Here is a 16,766-nt window from a genome sequence, read left to right as displayed (position 1 = left end):
AGGCCTGGGGCAGCCTTTGAGCTCAGCATTGGTGTTATTGATCCAGGCCCTCAAAACCAGTCTTTGTTCTATCTGGTCCCTTGTGAGCCTCATTTGTAGTGGAAACCAGACAGAAACTAGCAGAGAAAGAGCAGAAAGCCTCTGGGAAGCAGTGGTGGAGGCCTGTTCGCGTTCACACTCAGAGCTCTCTAAAGTGTGGCTCACCTCCCTGCACCCGCGACGTTGCGTTTTGACTGGGCCCCAAGGCCAAGCCAAGGGAGGGGCCCTGATGGGGTAATTCCAGGCATTTACGTGAGGAGATGGTAGCGTGCACTCCTGGCCCCCTGAAATCACAGCTTCTGGGCAGGGACTGTCTCTGCCTTTGGAAAATACCAGCCTGGCTGTCAGACGTTACAAACCCTCAGCAGGGAAATGGTGTGAGCTTTCTTCCCAGCCTCTGACCTGCTTCTCCTGTCCCTGGATCTGCTGTAACCCCTAAGTCCATCTGAGGGGCAGCATCTTAAGCTGCCACCCTGCCATCCTCCCTCCCCAAAATCAGCCAGTTCAGGGTGGACATAGTCTCTCTTTAATGGAAGTCATGAGGTCCTTTGACACAAGGAACCAGCTTAGTTAAGGAGGTGCAGCCTCAGCAGCAGGTCAGGATGTCATTCTCCTCCTCTGCCTTGGCCACAGGGGAGGACAGGCATGCTGGCCAGGGGGCTCAGAAGATGTCGGAGATGATATAGTCAGTGTAGGCACCATCGATGAGTCCAGCCCCATTGTTGTGAATGAACCAGCAGGACACCTCGGCCCCATGCCGCGGGTCCTTGCTGTAGTCCTTTTGCAAACCCCTGTGCAGAGACAAGTCAGCTGGGGTCACCCTTCGGACCAATAGGGCAGCACCTCCCCAGGAAGCCCACCCATGTGACACCTGGAGGAAGACCCGGAAGAACTGCAAAGTGGCCGAGGGCAGACGTGCTTGGCAGGCAGGCTCACCTACCTGGTGACCGTGAGCCGGCGGTTCTTCACCACCATCGTGGCATCTAGCTTTGTGGGGTCGGAGCCTGGGCGGATGTCAGACACTTCAAAACCAATGGGGTGGAAAAATTGCCCTAGAAAGGCACATTGGAGACGGTGGTTACTGTCTGGGGGACTTGCTCCTGCTCTACACTCAGCAGGTGCCCACTGCCGGCTTAGAGCTTTGCTTGACCGCTTTTTTTCCAAGGCTTGACTGTTTCTGCTAAAAGTCCCAGTACGAAAAGCTACCTTTGGTTCACTTGCCGTAGAGAAGTAGATACATTTCTAGGTGGTCCTACCTCCTGTCTTTTAAAACGGGATCTGTCTGGGGAGAGAGGTTTGAGGGGCAGGTGCCCATAGAGAGCAGTGTCTATAGAAAGGCCACACAGGAGCAGTGTGGTCAGTGACCCACCCTACCCACAAGGTCCCTAGGAACCCTCTGGGCCTTTCTTTTTGCGATCAGACCTCTGCCCTTCACTTGCTCCCAGGCTCACTTAAGCGTTTGTTTCACTATGTGTTTGCTCACAGCCTCACCAAGACAGCCCCTCAGATGGCTCTGCGCCTTTGAGGACACACTGGAGGTGGGCCTGTCCTGGTGCCCAGCTACAGAGCTGACCGGTGGCCCCAGGTCCCACACGTCCTCTGGCTTCAACACCCTGCCCCACAGCCCTGCCAGCCTGGCCAGCCGTACCCAGCAGCCCATGCGTCCGGGCTGACATCCGATGACTGTCCAGCACATAGAAGCCCAGGAAGTCCTGGTGGATGGAACTCCCCTTCCACACTCGGTGCAGAACAACCTCAAAGGTGCCACCGTCGTCCACAGACACCACCAGGTTCCTCTTCTTGTTGATGGTCACCACCACCCTGCAGAGCCAGGTGGCCGTGAGGGCAGGCGCGGCTGCACTGCATCCCTCTCCATTCGGCTGCCCTTGTCATCTGGGACCCAACCCTTGTGACCACGCCCCCACCCCATGGCCTTCATCCCCAGATGGCCGGCTGTTACGTGTTCCACACCCCTTCCACATGTTGCTATTGTGCATAGGGCCCTTGCAATGTGTCAGGCCCTGTGCTAAGTCCTCTATGCAAACTGCATCATTCAGTTCTCACTCTGAGCCTGTGAAGTCTAAGGCTCAGAGAGGTTAAGTAACTTGACCAAGGTGGCACCGCTAGTAAGCAGAGGAGCCAGGACTTGGACTTCAGGCTGTCTAATATCAGAGTCCATGTTCTCTGACTCCTACTCATCACCTGTGACTTCCACAGCAGACTCTCCCCACCTCTTCCTATAACTCTGCTACCAGCATTGCTACCAGCATTGCCCTGGTGCTCAGCAGAGTTTGCTGAATGAATGAATGAGTAAAGGAAGGAAAAATCATGAGACAACGCAGACTAAGACAGATGCCAAATGAGAAGCCCAGAGAAATCTGGGATTCAACAGAGGAAGAGAGCAGGAGGGCTAAGGGGAAGAGGTGGCCTCTTTGCTGGGCCTGGGAGGATGAGCTGGCTTTGTTTGGTGGAGACGTGGATGGCATTCAGAGCTAAGATGCGGTGGGAACACAGATGCCATGCAGCCCAGAGGACTGGATATGTCTGGACCCAGAGGACATATCCAGGAACCAAGGGAAATGGAGGACTGGGGGGCCCATGGAGACTGACATGTCTGTACAGGCCACATGGGCGTCACCCACAGACATGGCTCAGGGACGAGGGCCCTGCAGACTCAGACAGCAGCATCCTGGGCCCAGGCCACACCTCCCCCTGCTTCTTGCCCAGGCCCTGGCAGGTTACCCATCCTGCCGCAGCACAGCCTGGTCCCTCCAGGAAAACACAGGCCCACCAGAGCCGGGGTTCAGCGTAATGTTCTGAGGAGTCACTTCCAACTGAAAGGCCGTGGCAGGGTTTGCGATTCCCAGCCGCCCGAAATACGTGCCGTCATGCTGCCCAGGGCTCCTGGCCTTGTTGCCAATTAGCTGCCCGTTCACTGAGAAGCCTGCAGTGGAGCAAGAGGGCATCCAGGTTGGGAAGGGGCCTGCCTGCCTTTGCTCAGCAGGATCGTGCCTCCTTCCTAAGAGGCCCCTACGCTCTGCCTGTGCCACTCCGTCTTTGAGAGTCTCCTGCCTCGGGGTCTCCAGGTCTGGTCCTACACACAGCACCACCTCTGCTTCCTCTCCACCCCTCCTGCCATGCCAAATATCCCATACTCAGCTCTTGGTTCTGGGTCTTAACGGAGGTCTTGCCTCCCTGAGGACAGGACCCAGCCTGCTCCTTCTCTGTGGCCCCAGCCCCTAACACAGGGACAGGCTCCCATCATGCTGGAAATGCATTGTGGGACCTCTTCACAGAGGTCTCCACTGACCTGGGCAGCCACAGAGCCCCCTCCCTACTCTCACTCTGCCAACCCAGCACGTCTCATGCTCTGAAATGATCATCTCAAATGTGTTCACCTGTTTGTCTTCCCCTTCCCTAAACTCTATGAAAGCAGGGACTATCTTGGCTCCCACTGCATTCCCCGCCCCTCGCTGGTGCACAACAAACACTTGCAGATGGGCTGAGTGACCAGGGAGGTAGGGGGATGGGAGGGAGCAGGGCTGAGATAAGGAGAGGGAGCCATTCCCCATCACCAAGGCACTGCTGAGAGAGAGGCACTTGGAGGCTCTGCTCAGCTGTGCTTCGTGGGGAAGGTGGGGCAGGACCTTGACACATTTGCAGGACCTAGTATGAAATAAAAAGGAAGGGCCCCTTGTTTAAAAAGTGTTAAGAGTTTCAAGGCGGCAACGGAAGAACATTAAACTGGCCAGGCACGGTGGCTCACACCTGTAATCCCAGCACTTTGGGAGGCTGAGGTGGGCAGATCACCTGAGGTCAGGAGTTTGAGACCAGCCAGGTCAACATGGTGAAACCCCATCGCTACTAAACATACAAAAATAAGCCAGTCATGGTGGCATGCCCCTGTAGTCCCAGCTACTCAGGAGGCTGAGGCAAGAGAATCACTTGAACCCAGGAGGCAGAGGTTGCAGTAAGCGGAGATCACACCACTGTACTCCAGCCTGGGTGACAGAGCAAGACTGTCTCAAAAAAAAAAAAAAAGTCCCCATGTGCCTACCCCAGTCACATGCCCATGAAGCTGGCCCTGTGCAGATGCAGCCAGGAGGATGGGGTGGGAAGGCAGCAGGCACAGCCCAGCCAGGTAGATGGTGCCCAGGCAGAGGGCAGTGGAGGCCTTGGCCACAGTCCTGTTTGTGGCTGAATGTTGAGGGCAGAGGAGCCCTGGCCCTGTCTGGCAGAGGCGTGATGCCTGCCATACCTGTGTTGGGGTCCTGTACCAGGCTCAGGATCACACCAGGCTCCTCGTTGATGTTGAAGCACAGGGCGTCCTCTTTCTGGGGCACGTGGATGATGAAGTGAGGGTCCGTGTCCACTGGGGGCACAGCATGGAATTCGTTAGATTGGACATCGGGCAGATGGGGCTGGCCAGGGGCTGGGGTTCAGCTAGGCAGGTCCCAGAAAGAGAGAGAGAGAGACAGAGAGAGAGAGAGAGAGAGAGAGAGAGAGAGAGAGAGAGAGAGAGCCAGGCAGGGTGGGTCCCAAACAAGTGTGTCCCTCAGACCCTTCCAAGGACTCACCGCCGGTCACTCGGTCTGGCAGCCGCTGGGTATTGGAGCTGGAACGAGTAGGAGAAGGCTGCAAGGCTGACAGCACGAACGCTGATGGGAAGGGGAGTGGCATTTAGAAGCGGGGCAGCCAGGCCTTCCCTGGAGCTGCTGATCCCTCTGATGACTCTTTCCTCATTGGTGGGGTTAGCCTGAGGCCACCAAGCAGGGATGTCCACTCAACATCACATGCCCTTGATTGGCTCTCGGGACATGGGAACAGAAGCTTGGCCTGGCATGTTTAACTGGCCCCCTCTCTGTCTCCTCCCACAGGGACCTCAGGTTGGGGAGGCCAGGCTGTTCCAGGGTCTGTCCTAAGGATTCCCAGTGACAGGCAGTGAAGACAGCTAGAACGGAGGAAGAAAGCCAACTGGGTAATAATCAAGGAGGTGGAGAGATGTGAATGGCCAGGATGGCTGCCACTTACTCCTCCTGGGTCCCAGCATCTCTGTAGAAGACAAAGACATATTATCGAAGGCAGTGTCACCCACGGCGCCCCACACGAAAGGCATGCAGCTCTGTTCACAACAGGCCTGGACCTAGCCCTCCCTCTGGGGGTCTCAGCCCTCCCCTGGGGTCCTGCCTTCTCACAGACATACGCTCACACCAAGAGGGGACTGGTGGAGGCTGCTGGGGGTTCAGCCTGCACAAAAGCTCACAAAGCGTAGCAGGGAGTTCGCGGTGATGTGGAGAAGGGTGACTCAGGGGACGAAAGAACGGGAAGGAGTGGAGTCGGGGAAGAAGGATAGGGAGCTGCGTGCCTGGGGCCAGCGCACCTGCCACCTGCCCAGCCACCGAAGCCCAGAGCTGAAACTAATGCAATTTAAAACTCACCCAAAGGTGGAGAATCTGGAAGGGAGGGAAAGAGAAAAGAATTAAAGCCCCAGAGGTTTTTGGCCCACGGCCTCCCCCTCTGCAGCCCCCTGCAGCCTATACCCTCTGAGGGCTTGTCGATGATGGGCTTCAGGCCGTCCTGATCCGCCATGCCCCTGATGCTCATGGAGGTCAACGGGGTCACAAACCCATAGTCCAGCGACATCCGCAGGGCCTGGGATGACAGGTTGGCCCTCTCCTCCCCGTCCACCTTCATCCTGCATTCAAGACAGAGGCTGGCTCCAAGCCCTGACTTGCACGGCCCTCATCCTTTCACCTATCCATTCACTCAATCATTCATTCATTCATTCGACACATATGTATTAAGCCCCCATGGTATCCTGTGTAGTAGCTACGTCTTCAGGGGCCTCCAGGTTTAATGACTTCTTACAGAGATCACTTGGAGATTTGGTGGGGTTGAGAGGTATGCCTCAGAGATATGCAGAGAAGTGAACAGCTGTGAGATCCGGGTCAAGAGGTCTAACCTCCCTGAGCCTCCCTGTGCTGACTGAGGGTAAATAGCAGGCTGCCTTGTGCCCTGGTGGGCCCACCCGGACTGTTGACTGACTGGTTGATATTAACTCAGTGAGCCAAGCAGAAGAAGAAAGTAAATCTGACCTACCTGCCCGAGAACCACCCCTCCTCTGCTCACCTGCAAAGGGTGAGGGGACTCTGGGTCGGCAGTGCCCACCTGGGGCAGCTGCAGGGGCCCTACCGCTTGGCCAGCAGCTCCTGGATGGTGAGGTAGGCCCAGAGGCGCTCGACGTGGTTCTCCAGCATGTGGCCACGCTCTCGGAGCAGTTTCTTCATCTCCTCCTCATCCACTAGGCAGGTTGTACTGAATTCTTGTCCCTCCTGAGAGTTGAGGTACAGAGAGGGGCAGTGCACCATGATGAGCATGGCCCCTGGCTAGTGCTCAGGGCTCTGAGGGGCCCATTTCATCTGGTCTCTGCAGCTTCGTCCTCAGCATCACCTGCTTTCCTGAGCCTGTTCACCTCATCCTATTCGTTCATTCTTGCCAAGCACCCTCTGCGAGCCAGGCTTGGCCCGGATCCTAGGGATCCCATGGAATGGGAGAACTAGGCCCTGCCTTGTGGAGTTTCTCTGGGGGAGGCCAATAAGCACCCAGCTGTTTCCACTATGACCCACTCCAAATGCCCACCAAGTTCTAGGCAGGCTGCACCATTCAACTTGCCACGGCACACAAATGTGCCTCCTCCATCCAGCTACATTAACTGTGGCACCACTTCCCAAGGGCATCCTATGCACCAGCTGCTGCCTACGGGTATTATATGGATTATTCCATTTGCTCCACACAATGCTCTGGTGTAGTATGGTACAGAAAAGGAAACTGAGGCCTAGAGAACTGGACCCCTTGCCCAAGGATGCCCAGCTGGTCAGGGTGGCACCAGGGTCCAGCTCAACTCTCCTTACTCAAAGCCTGAGTTTCTGAATCTTTGACCACACTGTAGGGCATTGTCTGTGTTCTGGAGGGCAGGGTCCAGGTCTCACATGCCTGTCCCCACCACACACAGGTGCACATACACACATGCACTGCACCATGGCACAAAACCTGGCACACAGTAGGTGTTCAGGAAATGGTTATCAAATGAGAAGGGAGAGGTTGGTTTCTTGTTCTTTTGCACCTTGGGATGAATGATGCGAAAAATAACAATTGGTCACTGGGGGCCAAGGGACTGCAACGGATCAAGGCCATATTGGCCCCATTCCAGCCAATCCAGCCCCCAGGATGCCTGTGTGGAGGGATGTTCAGGCCTGGGGTGTATGTGGCATGATGGGGGTGAGGGCACTACTCTGGGGAAAGAGAGGCCTCTGGGGGTTGGCAGGAATGGGGAACAGTGTGGGTTTGGAGCCTCTAGGGTGCTGCCTGGCCTCTCCACCCTCCATGGCCCACCATTTACCCCATGGGCCCGCACATCCGCCTTGAAGCTGCTCTGTTTGTTGTCAGTAATGCGTCCGGCCACCACAATCTCTGAGCCTTCGTAGTACTGTTTATGGCGGTTCTGGGTCAGGGCCAAGACAGCATCCTGGGGGTACTGCAAATCCACATCCACCAGCAGGGGTTTGGCTACCTGGCTGTAGAAACCCTGCAGGGATAGAGGTTGCTGCCTTAGAGCTGAGCATCCTGGGCCCCTGATGGGAACCCTGCCCACAAAGTGGAGTGTTGGGAATTCCCAAGTTAGAGAAGAAATCTGAGGGTCCGAGAGGTCAAGTAGCTGGCTCGAGGTCATGCTGCTGATTTTTTTTTTTTTTTTTTTTGAGACAGAGTCTCACTGTGTTGCCCAGGCTGGAGTGCAGTGGCATAATCTCAGCTCACTGCAACCTCCACCTCCTGGGCTCAACTGATTCTCCTGCCTCAGCCTCTCAAGTAGCTGAGATTACAGGCACGCACCAACACACCCGGCTAATTTTTGTATTTTTAGTAGAGACGGGGTTTCACCATGTTGGCCAGGCTGGTCTCGAACTCCTGATCCACCCACCTCGGCCTCCCAAAGTGCTGGGATTACAGGCTTGAGCCACCGCGCCTGGCCCATGCAGCTGATTTGAACTCTATGCCAGAGCTTTATCTGCTCATCTAGGCTGATGGGCAAATGGCCACCAGGGCTGGGCCCCCTATGGCATGCCATTGGAGGTACAGGGGGTTGTGAGGGGAGACCTGCAGCTGCTGGGTGGCATCACGGTCCTCGTAGATTCTCTGGGCCCGTCCGTTGTTCTCCATGGACATGACCTCCAGAAAGTTAAAGTCCACATTGTGGCCGAAACCCAGGTTGTAGAGCGGGAACCTGCCCCGGATGGCGTTGCGGACGTTCTTGAGGATTTGGGAACGGTCGGTCACCCCTGCAGCCACACACCTGGGTAGTGATGGGATGCTGGCCCACAGGCATGTGGGGCATGAGGGGGCTCTGGGGAACACTCCCTGGGGCTCAAGGCTTCCATCTCAGAGCATCTCCAGTCTCCCGGGCGTCCTGAGACATCACCTCCTCCTTGCTCTCCTAGGAGACTGCAGCAGCTACCAACAGCTCCTCACAGGCCCCGCCCATCGAGGTAGGTCCATCAGCAGCAGGTCTGATTCTGCTCGAAACCCTGACATGGCTCCTTTGCCACGGCCTGCGAGACCCTGCTGACCTTCCCACCCTTGTTTCACCCCGTTCTGCACAGGCCCACAGTTCCTGGGCAGGCTATGCCAGTGCACACACCCCTTTTATGACTTAAGCTGCCCCTTCTGCCTAGGATTCCTTCCTGACACTCTCTCCTCTTTCTAGACTGAGCTCAGGAGTCACCTCCTCCAGGAGGCCCTCCTAGACATCCCCCAGGGTCAGGTGTCCCTTGTCTATGGTTCCACAGCCCCAAGCACCCTGTTCTTTCAGGGCCCTCAGTATCTACTCCTGGATCTCCCTCCCCGAGTAGGTCCTGGGCTCTTTGAGGGCAGAGATATGTCTTGTTCCCTTGGTATTTCAGTCCCTAGCCCCAAGCTTAGCACACAGTAGGCAATAAATAAATAGTTCATTAAACCGTAAACAGAAGCGTGGAATCCTGCCCATCCTCCAGGGACTCATACAGACCTGTGTCATTTAGAAACATCTCCAATTTCTCAACTCACAGAACAGAAGTACACCATGGAGCTCCCACAGACTTTGTGGTCTGAATTGTGTTTTTAGACCAGTGCTTGACTTTGCTCTGAGCCTTTCTACCCCCTGATGGCATCTCCAATGGTTGGGTTTCCAACTTCAGCTTGCATGTCTCAGGTGACAAGATCACCACCTCCCAAGGCAGCCCCCAAGGTGCTTACCCTCTGTGGGATCGCCGTCTGTCAACATGATGAGAATTGAGGCATGGTTGCTGAGTTCTGGGAGGCTTTCCTGAACTTGGTTCAAGATCTCAATTCCCTGGAGCAAACCTCCATTCAGGTTTGTGGCTGCAAAGAAGAGAAAGCAGACCAGTGTATGCCCTCATTCTGAAGGGACAGAGGTGACATCAAGGTGGCCTGAGACCCCCACCCTTACCCTCATCCAGGGAAAAGCGCCGCACAAAGTCTTTAGCCGCTTGTAGGTTGGCCTCAGATGCTTGCACCAGTGAGCCCTTCCATGATTGCACTCGAGACCCAAAAAGAACCAGATCAAAGTAGTCCCCTGGCTGCATGTCCCCCAGAATTTTAAGGAGTGCCTCCTTGGTCTGCAAGGACAGAACAGTCAGTAGACGGACAGGGCCCCAGGGTTGTCCCAGGATAGCACCTTCCATCAACTCCAATACCCGTTTCAGAGATCCACAGAGTGGACAAGCAGGAGGAGATAGGACAACTAGGTGACCCCGAGACAGGAGCATCCTGCCGGGCCTTGGGCTGGATGAGGGGGGTGGAGAAGGCAAAGGAAGCCAGGATGGGGAAAGAAATGATCAGGAGTTCTGGAGGGGCAGGATAAAGAGAAAGGACCCCAGGGGTTGTGCTTCTAGAATACTCCTTGTCCAGCCATGTCTACTGCACCATGGAGAGAGCACTCCAAACCCTGTGGGTGGAGAGCTATTCCCTGCTATAAGATGCCTCCCCACGGACCACCATAATTACCCCCAGCACTTGTAGTGCACAGGTTTCCTCTTCTAAGCACTTCCCCAGGGGGTAACTCCATGACCCTGTGGACACCATTGTCAGTCCCATTTTTCGCCATTGAGGAGAGGTGAATGCACTTTCTCACGACTGCACAGTGAGGAAGTGATGCTGATTCTGGAGATGCTAACCATTGGGATTTCCTGTTAAATCACCCTGCCTCTGACCAGGAGGATAAATCCCAAACCAGACTCTGGCAGCAAAACTGGCATGCGGTGAGCAAAGGGGCTGCGGAAGCTTCTGCTGGGTGCGCTGTTTCAAGCTGCAGCCTACCTGCTTCACTTTCTGGCCTCTCATGGAGCCACTGATGTCAATCACAAAAACCACATTCTTGTTCATGTTTGTTAGGTTATGGGGGGCGAAGAAGTGGGCAAAGTGGTTATTGGCCACCTGAAATAGAGGAGAACAAGTGAGGCCACTCTCACAGCACCCCTTGCCCATCCTCTAGGTGCTCAGCCAGAAGCTCAGGGCTTACCAGGAGGTCACAGATCTTGTCTCGACTGACATCATAGGTCACCTTGAAATGCCCGTTCAGTAAGGATGTAGAGCATGTGGGGCAGGACTGCTGCTGGCTCACAGTGGGACGGAACAGCACGTGACCCTGGAACCGTCAAGAGTCTGAGCCATTACTGGTTTGTGTAACCACAAACAGAATGTTTACAAAGACAACATAAGAAGGGGTGTGTGTGTGTGTGTGTTTGCACGGGCACAGAAACGAGTTTGGTGGGCCACTCACTCACTTAGCTGTTGAGAGCACACACCTATAGGTGGTGGGAGAGCTGACCCATTCCCTTGCTTATACTCTTCTGAATCATTGGGGTTTTCTACAATGGACATCATCACTTTGGGTATATAAATAAGAACAAAATAACAGTAATGTGATAGCATGGGAGACATCTGTCAACTCAAACTGTTGACATCTGTCAACTCATCTGTCAACACTACAATACTGTGCTGGGAAATAAAAGCTGCCCAGGTTGACAAAGAACAGAGACTGGAAGGAAGGGTCCAGGATGGAAGCTGAGGTCTGGTTGGAGTTGGTGATGTGCTTGGGGAAGCTAGTGATGGTTTTTTCAATACTTTCTATATTCCTGGACTTCATACATTTTTCTATAAAGAAATTTTTGTTTGTTATAAAAGTAAGATAAGCTCATCAAAAAGAAGCAGAAGCAAAAGGAAGAAGCAGCAGCAGAGAAGAAGAAGAAGAGGAAGAAGAGAAGCAGTAGTGAAGAAGAAGACTACAAGAAGAAGAAGAAGAAGAGAAACAGCAGCAGCGAAGAAGAAGAAGAAGAAGAAGAAGAGGAGGAGGAGGAGAAGAGGAGGAGGAGGTGGAAGAAGAGGAGAGAAAGGAAGGAAGATAAAATAGAACCTTGAAAAATTCTTGGGAAGAGAAGAACCCATCCCTTTGTTCCCCCACAGAAAGCAAGCATGGTTGCTAACACTCTGAGGTGTCATATTTTGTTTAAAAGGAAGCCTCTCTAAACTGTAAGAAGCACTTCTTTTAAATGAACTGTGGTGCAGGCTCTACATAAGTGGGAACTAAAGGGTTTGTTCCTGGCTCGGGTTAGGGGCAAGTCAGGAAGCAGGGCACTGCCCATCCATACAACACACTCCTCCAGGAACCTGGGGTGGGGGCGAGCCGGGGCTTCTGGGATTCCTGCAAACGGTGGCAAGCGACAAGTCGTTCGGTAGGCCAAAGGTCTTTCCAAACTTACGTTTCCAAGAAACCTGAAGCTTGGAGTCCTAACCACACCAGCATATGAGGTTTACTTATGTGCTGGATGTTTCCCCGAATGCTCTCCCATGGGCGTGAGGCAGGCAAAGAGGGCACTGAGGCCCAAGCAAGCCAGCGACTCACCCTGGACCATACAGCCAGTGTGTGGTGGAGCTGGAGCTGGCTCCTTCCCCACCTCAGCATGCAGGATTTTGCTAAATTGCCCTGAGAACCAGGATTGCTGAGTTCTCCTAGGCACCAATCACATGACACCAGCCTCTCTCATCCTGAGGGCAGACCACAGCCCCTGCCTGGTTTCTCGGCTAAGGCTGGACATTCCATAAGGGGTGGGCAGGCTGAGAAGTCCCCAAATGGCCCACCACCACCCCTTTGCCATCCCATGTACCTTTTTTCCTGAGAAGGACTTCTTGATAGTTTGGGCTGCCAGTTCCTTGGGCAGGAAAGAGGCCTGGGCATCCAGCTTGCTGATCCCCTGGGGCTCGAAGATGTCCACATCGATCTGCACCATTGAAGCAAATTCTTTTTTTTTTTTTTTTTTTTAAGATGGGATCTTGCTTTGTTGCCCAGGCTGGCCTCAAACTCCTGGGCTCAAGCCATCCTCCTGCCTCAGCCTCCCTCGTAGCTGGGATTATGGGCTCACACCACACCGAAGCAAATTCTCTACCAGGACTCCTACTCACCAAGTCTCAGCCAAGAGCCAACATGTGTCCTGGCCACCTACTGTGTGCAGCACCCACCCAGCCCTGATCACAGGGCCTGGTACTCAGTAGGCTCTCCAAAGATACTGACCAAATGAAGGTGTACATGCCTGCATCCCTCAACTTAGCCACTACGTAGGTGCCAGCAATAATTCCAGGCCCTCAGGCTGCGCCTCTGGTTTACAAAATTACCTGGACATTCAGTACTTCTTGTGATCCCTGTGGCGGTCCTGGGACCCACAGTAATCCCCCATTTAGCAGATGAGCAAACCGAAGCTCAGAGATAAAGAGGAAGTTAGAGAGTTCAGGGAGTTCCCTGCCCAAGAAGAGCACATCAGAGCTCACCCTGAGGAGTTAATCCCTGTTCCTGTGTTCTTAGGCCTGGGTGACACATGGTGGGTGCTCAACCAGTGTTGGGAGCCATGATGACAGAGAGAGGGGCAGGAGCCCTGCCCTGGGACCTATGATCTACCTCAAAATGATGCACCAGCTGCTTAGGCTTGACTTTGATGACAATTTCATACTGCTTAAGCTTTCTCTTCAGCACTTCCTCATAGGTCAGCTGAAACGTGACCTTGCTCTGGGGATTGACGGTGAGGTGGATGGTGAATTGCTCCATAGTTCTCCCCGAGGCCCTGGATGTGCCACCACAGGCAACAGCAGACAGACAGAGGGTAAATGACATGTGAGTCCTTGTCACTTAACATGTGGCCCTCAGAATTTATTTCTCTTAGATGAGTGCTGCTCCTAGCTTTCCTTGGACCTCACAAATGTGTCAGCTGGCTGGTCAGGGTCAGGGCCCAAGATGGGGGGCCCACTTCTCCCAGTGGCAGATCTGGGAAAAGGGCAACTGCACAGCAGCCTGTTCAGTGCACTGTGCTGGCATCTGGGTTTGAGCTGTTTGCTCACCCTTCCATCATCCTGGGCTGTTCTCCACCAAAGCCACCTTGCAGCTGTCAGCTCTGTCCTGGCTGGGGAGGGCAACCCTAGAGATGACACCAGCAGGGCCCAGAACTCACCTGACAAGGCCGGCATTCTCTCCTGAGATAGCTGCTTTCCGGTACTGCTTCCATGCAGTCACCTTGTCCTTTATGTCTCCAATAAATGCGTTTCCATCTGCCGTACTGCAGAGAGGGGAGGACACCCTCAGGAAAGATGAGCCTCCTGACCATACAGGTCCTGAGAGGGCCTGTCCATGTGAGCCCTTGGATAAGGACACCTCCTGACTGGCCTTCCACTGCCCATGGTGGAACTCAGGGGTCCATGGGCAATGAGGTGAGCAACTCAGGTCAGAGGCCAGCAAGAAGCCTCAGACGCTGACCTTGGCTCCTTGGGTTCTAGCCTGAAACATGCTGTATGGGCCCCAGTTTGCCTCCAAGATGGGAGCCAAACACAGATCTAAAGGGCTTCTTCCTCCTCTCAGAGCCAGGGCTGGTCTGTGGCCCTTCTAGAATGAGGAGATGCTCTGCGCTATCTGGCCACTCCGATCCTTGTTCTTAGGCTGGGACTAGTAAGCGGCATCCCTGGGAGAGGGCACGGGAGTTGGGCAGGCACGCACATGGCAAAGTCACTGATGAAGGCTGTCTTGGGGATTTCCACGTCGAAGGCCACTTCCCTGGCTTCATTGGCAGTGTTGACCACTTGGCTGGTGACAACATAGTGGGCAAAGCGAGAGGTGACTTTGCAGTTGACTTTCAAACTCCGGATGAACACGCCATCGACAGCCTAAAGTGAGACATGAAGGAGCTGTGGACCGAGACAGAGCCTCTGTTGGTGAGGTACTTCCTGTGGTATGGGGGCTTGGCACTCAGCTCCAGTGCATGGTGCCCAGATGCCAGAAGAACAGATCAGACCTCCCAGGAAGACCCCTGCTCTCTGGCTGAGACTGTGCTGTGGAGCATGAGGTGAGATGGGAACAAGTCCCCATTTCTAGGACCCTGGAGAGTACCCCTTGCCTATGGCCCTGACAGAGGGGTCCACCCTTGAGGGGTTGGGAAAAGCAAGCGTGTAAAAAGGGCTCCGTCACAGACCCCTTTGCCAGGACTCTTACTCACGGTGTCCACAGCCTGTCGCTTCTGCAAAACAAAATCAGGGTCAAGTGTGAGAGGAAAACTCAGGAGACTGCAGCCTCAGTTCAGGGGTAGGAGTGGAATGTAGCCTGTGTCCTCTGCCCCTTAGCCTCACCTCCTTGGTGCTGCTGGGAGGTCACCTCTCCACTCAGAAGTGGTGGAGGTGGTGGGGTGGCCCTGGCCCTTGGAGTGGGGGTCTTGTGTCCCGCCCGGGGCCTCATCCAGATTCAGCTGCCTATTTCTGCCCTGTGGGTTTAGCCACATACCTCGCTGCTCTTGGACCTGCCTGTAGCTGAGCCCAGGGCAGGCATGGCCTGCAGGACGAGGAGAGACACCAGGTACACGCACAACAGCAGTCCCCGAAGCCCCATGGCACCATCCATGCTCTAAGGCTCCCGCTGCCCTGTCACCTCACTCAGACCAGTAATCAATACAGTGCTGGATAAACATGGATTAAACATTAGACAAGGTGCAGGCAAATATTAATGACAAAAACTGCAATGACTTTTGCACCAACCTAACACAATTTGAGGAATCAAAATTTGGCAGTAGAAGCTTTTTGCGTGGGGTGGGGTTACCAGCTCTGGGCAGTGTAAACTCCTGATGGGGCTCCAGACCGTGTCCCTCTGTGCAGAACTGCACTTAGCCTATGTGAACTCTGAGGACCCCCGGATGGCTCATCTCTTCCTCGAGCTGGCACAGGGCAGCACCAGTGACACGGTGACACGTCACAAGAAGCAACAGTTAAAAATGGATTTCTAAACTTCATTAGGCTTTACTTTTTTTTTTGAGATGGAGTTTTGGTCTTGAGTGCTAGAGTGCAATGGCAGGATCTCGGCTCACTGCAACCTTCGCCTCCTGGGTTCAAGTGATTCTCCTGCCTCAGCCTCCCAAGTATCTGGGATTACAGGTGCGCACCACCATGCCCAGCTAATTTTTGTATTTTTAGGAGACAGGGTTTCACCACATTGGCCAGGCTGGTCTCGAACTCCTGAACCTCAGGTGATCTGCCCATCTCAGTCTCCCAAAGTGCTGGGATTACAGGAGTGAGCTACTGTGCCCAGCCAGGCTTTACTTTCAAAATTCCTTTTTTTTTTTTTTTTGAGACGGAGTCTCGCTCTGTCGCCCAGGCTGGAGTGCAGAGGCTGGATCTCAGCTCACTGCAAGCTCTGCCTCCCGGGTTTATGCCATTCTCCTGCCTCAGTCTCCCAAGTAGCTGGGACTACAGGCGCCCGCCACCTCGCCCGGCTAGTTTTTTGTATTTTTTAGTAGAGACGGGGTTTCACTGTGTTAGCCAGGATGGTCTCTATCTCCTGACCTTGTGATCCACCCGTCTCGGCCTCTCAAAGTGGTAGGATTACAGGCTTGAGCCACCGCACCTGGCCTTTTTTTTTAAACACAGGGTCTCCCTCTGTCGCAGAGGCTGGAGTGCAGTGGTGCGATCTTTGCTCACTGCAGCCTCGACCTCCCAGACTCAACTGATCTACCCACCTCAGCCTTCTGAGTAACTGGAACCACAGGAATGTGGCACCACACCCAGCTGATCATTTTTATTTTCTCTTGAAACAGGGTTTCAGTCGGGTGAGGTGGCTCACGCCTGTAATATCAGCACTTTGGGAGGCTGAGGCAGGCAGATCACTTGAGGCCAGGAGTTCCAGCCCAGCCTGGGCAACATGGTGAAACCCCATCTCTACCAACAATACAAAAATTAGCCAGGCATGGTGGCACGCATCTGTGGTTCCAGCTACTCGGGAGGCTGAGGCAGGAGAATAGCTTGAGCCTGGGAAGTGGTGGTTGCAATGAGGCGAGATTGTGCCACTGCACTCTAGCCTGGGCAACAGAGTGAGACTGCCTCCAAAAAGAAAGAAAGAAAAGAAAAGAAAAAGAGAGAGAGAGAAAGAAAGAAAAAAGAAAGAAGAAAGAAAGAAAAAAGAAAGAAAAAAAGAAAGAAAGAAAAGAGAAAGAAAGAAAGATAAAGAAAGAAAGATAAAGAAAAGAAAGAAAGAAAGAAAGAAGAAAGAAAAGAAAGAAACAGGGTCTCACTTTGTTGCCCAGACTATTTCAAAATTCTTTCAGCATCAGCACGCTTTTCAGTCATGCTTTGGCCAGGGAGGCAGACACGGTGGC

At 54.0% G+C, this 16,766-nt stretch overlaps 1 protein-coding gene across 1 annotated transcript; it reads right to left on the bottom strand.

Annotated features, from left to right (window-relative positions):
* Positions 1 to 549: 549 nt before the first annotated feature.
* Positions 550 to 15,044, bottom strand: ITIH1 (inter-alpha-trypsin inhibitor heavy chain 1). Its single transcript, XM_005547375.5, has 22 exons — positions 14,906 to 15,044; positions 14,625 to 14,645; positions 14,129 to 14,295; positions 13,590 to 13,694; positions 13,043 to 13,205; positions 12,258 to 12,371; positions 10,613 to 10,738; positions 10,411 to 10,527; positions 9,542 to 9,710; positions 9,328 to 9,453; positions 8,194 to 8,375; positions 7,439 to 7,624; positions 6,232 to 6,371; positions 5,580 to 5,734; positions 5,478 to 5,492; positions 5,071 to 5,091; positions 4,617 to 4,697; positions 4,298 to 4,411; positions 2,782 to 2,983; positions 1,688 to 1,860; positions 980 to 1,091; positions 550 to 830 (listed from the first exon to the last, which is right to left on the bottom strand). Exons 1-22 carry the CDS (start codon positions 15,020 to 15,022, stop codon positions 701 to 703), a joined length of 2,736 nt encoding a protein of 911 aa, XP_005547432.3. The 5' UTR covers positions 15,023 to 15,044; the 3' UTR covers positions 550 to 700.
* Between the last annotated feature and the right edge of the window lie 1,722 nt (positions 15,045 to 16,766).

Source organism: Macaca fascicularis, chromosome 2, assembly GCF_037993035.2.
Source record: "Macaca fascicularis isolate 582-1 chromosome 2, T2T-MFA8v1.1".
NCBI classification, from domain to species: domain Eukaryota; kingdom Metazoa; phylum Chordata; class Mammalia; order Primates; family Cercopithecidae; genus Macaca; species Macaca fascicularis.
The sequence above is the reverse complement of the archived record's forward strand: the minus strand, read 5'-3'. Positions and strand labels throughout refer to the sequence as shown.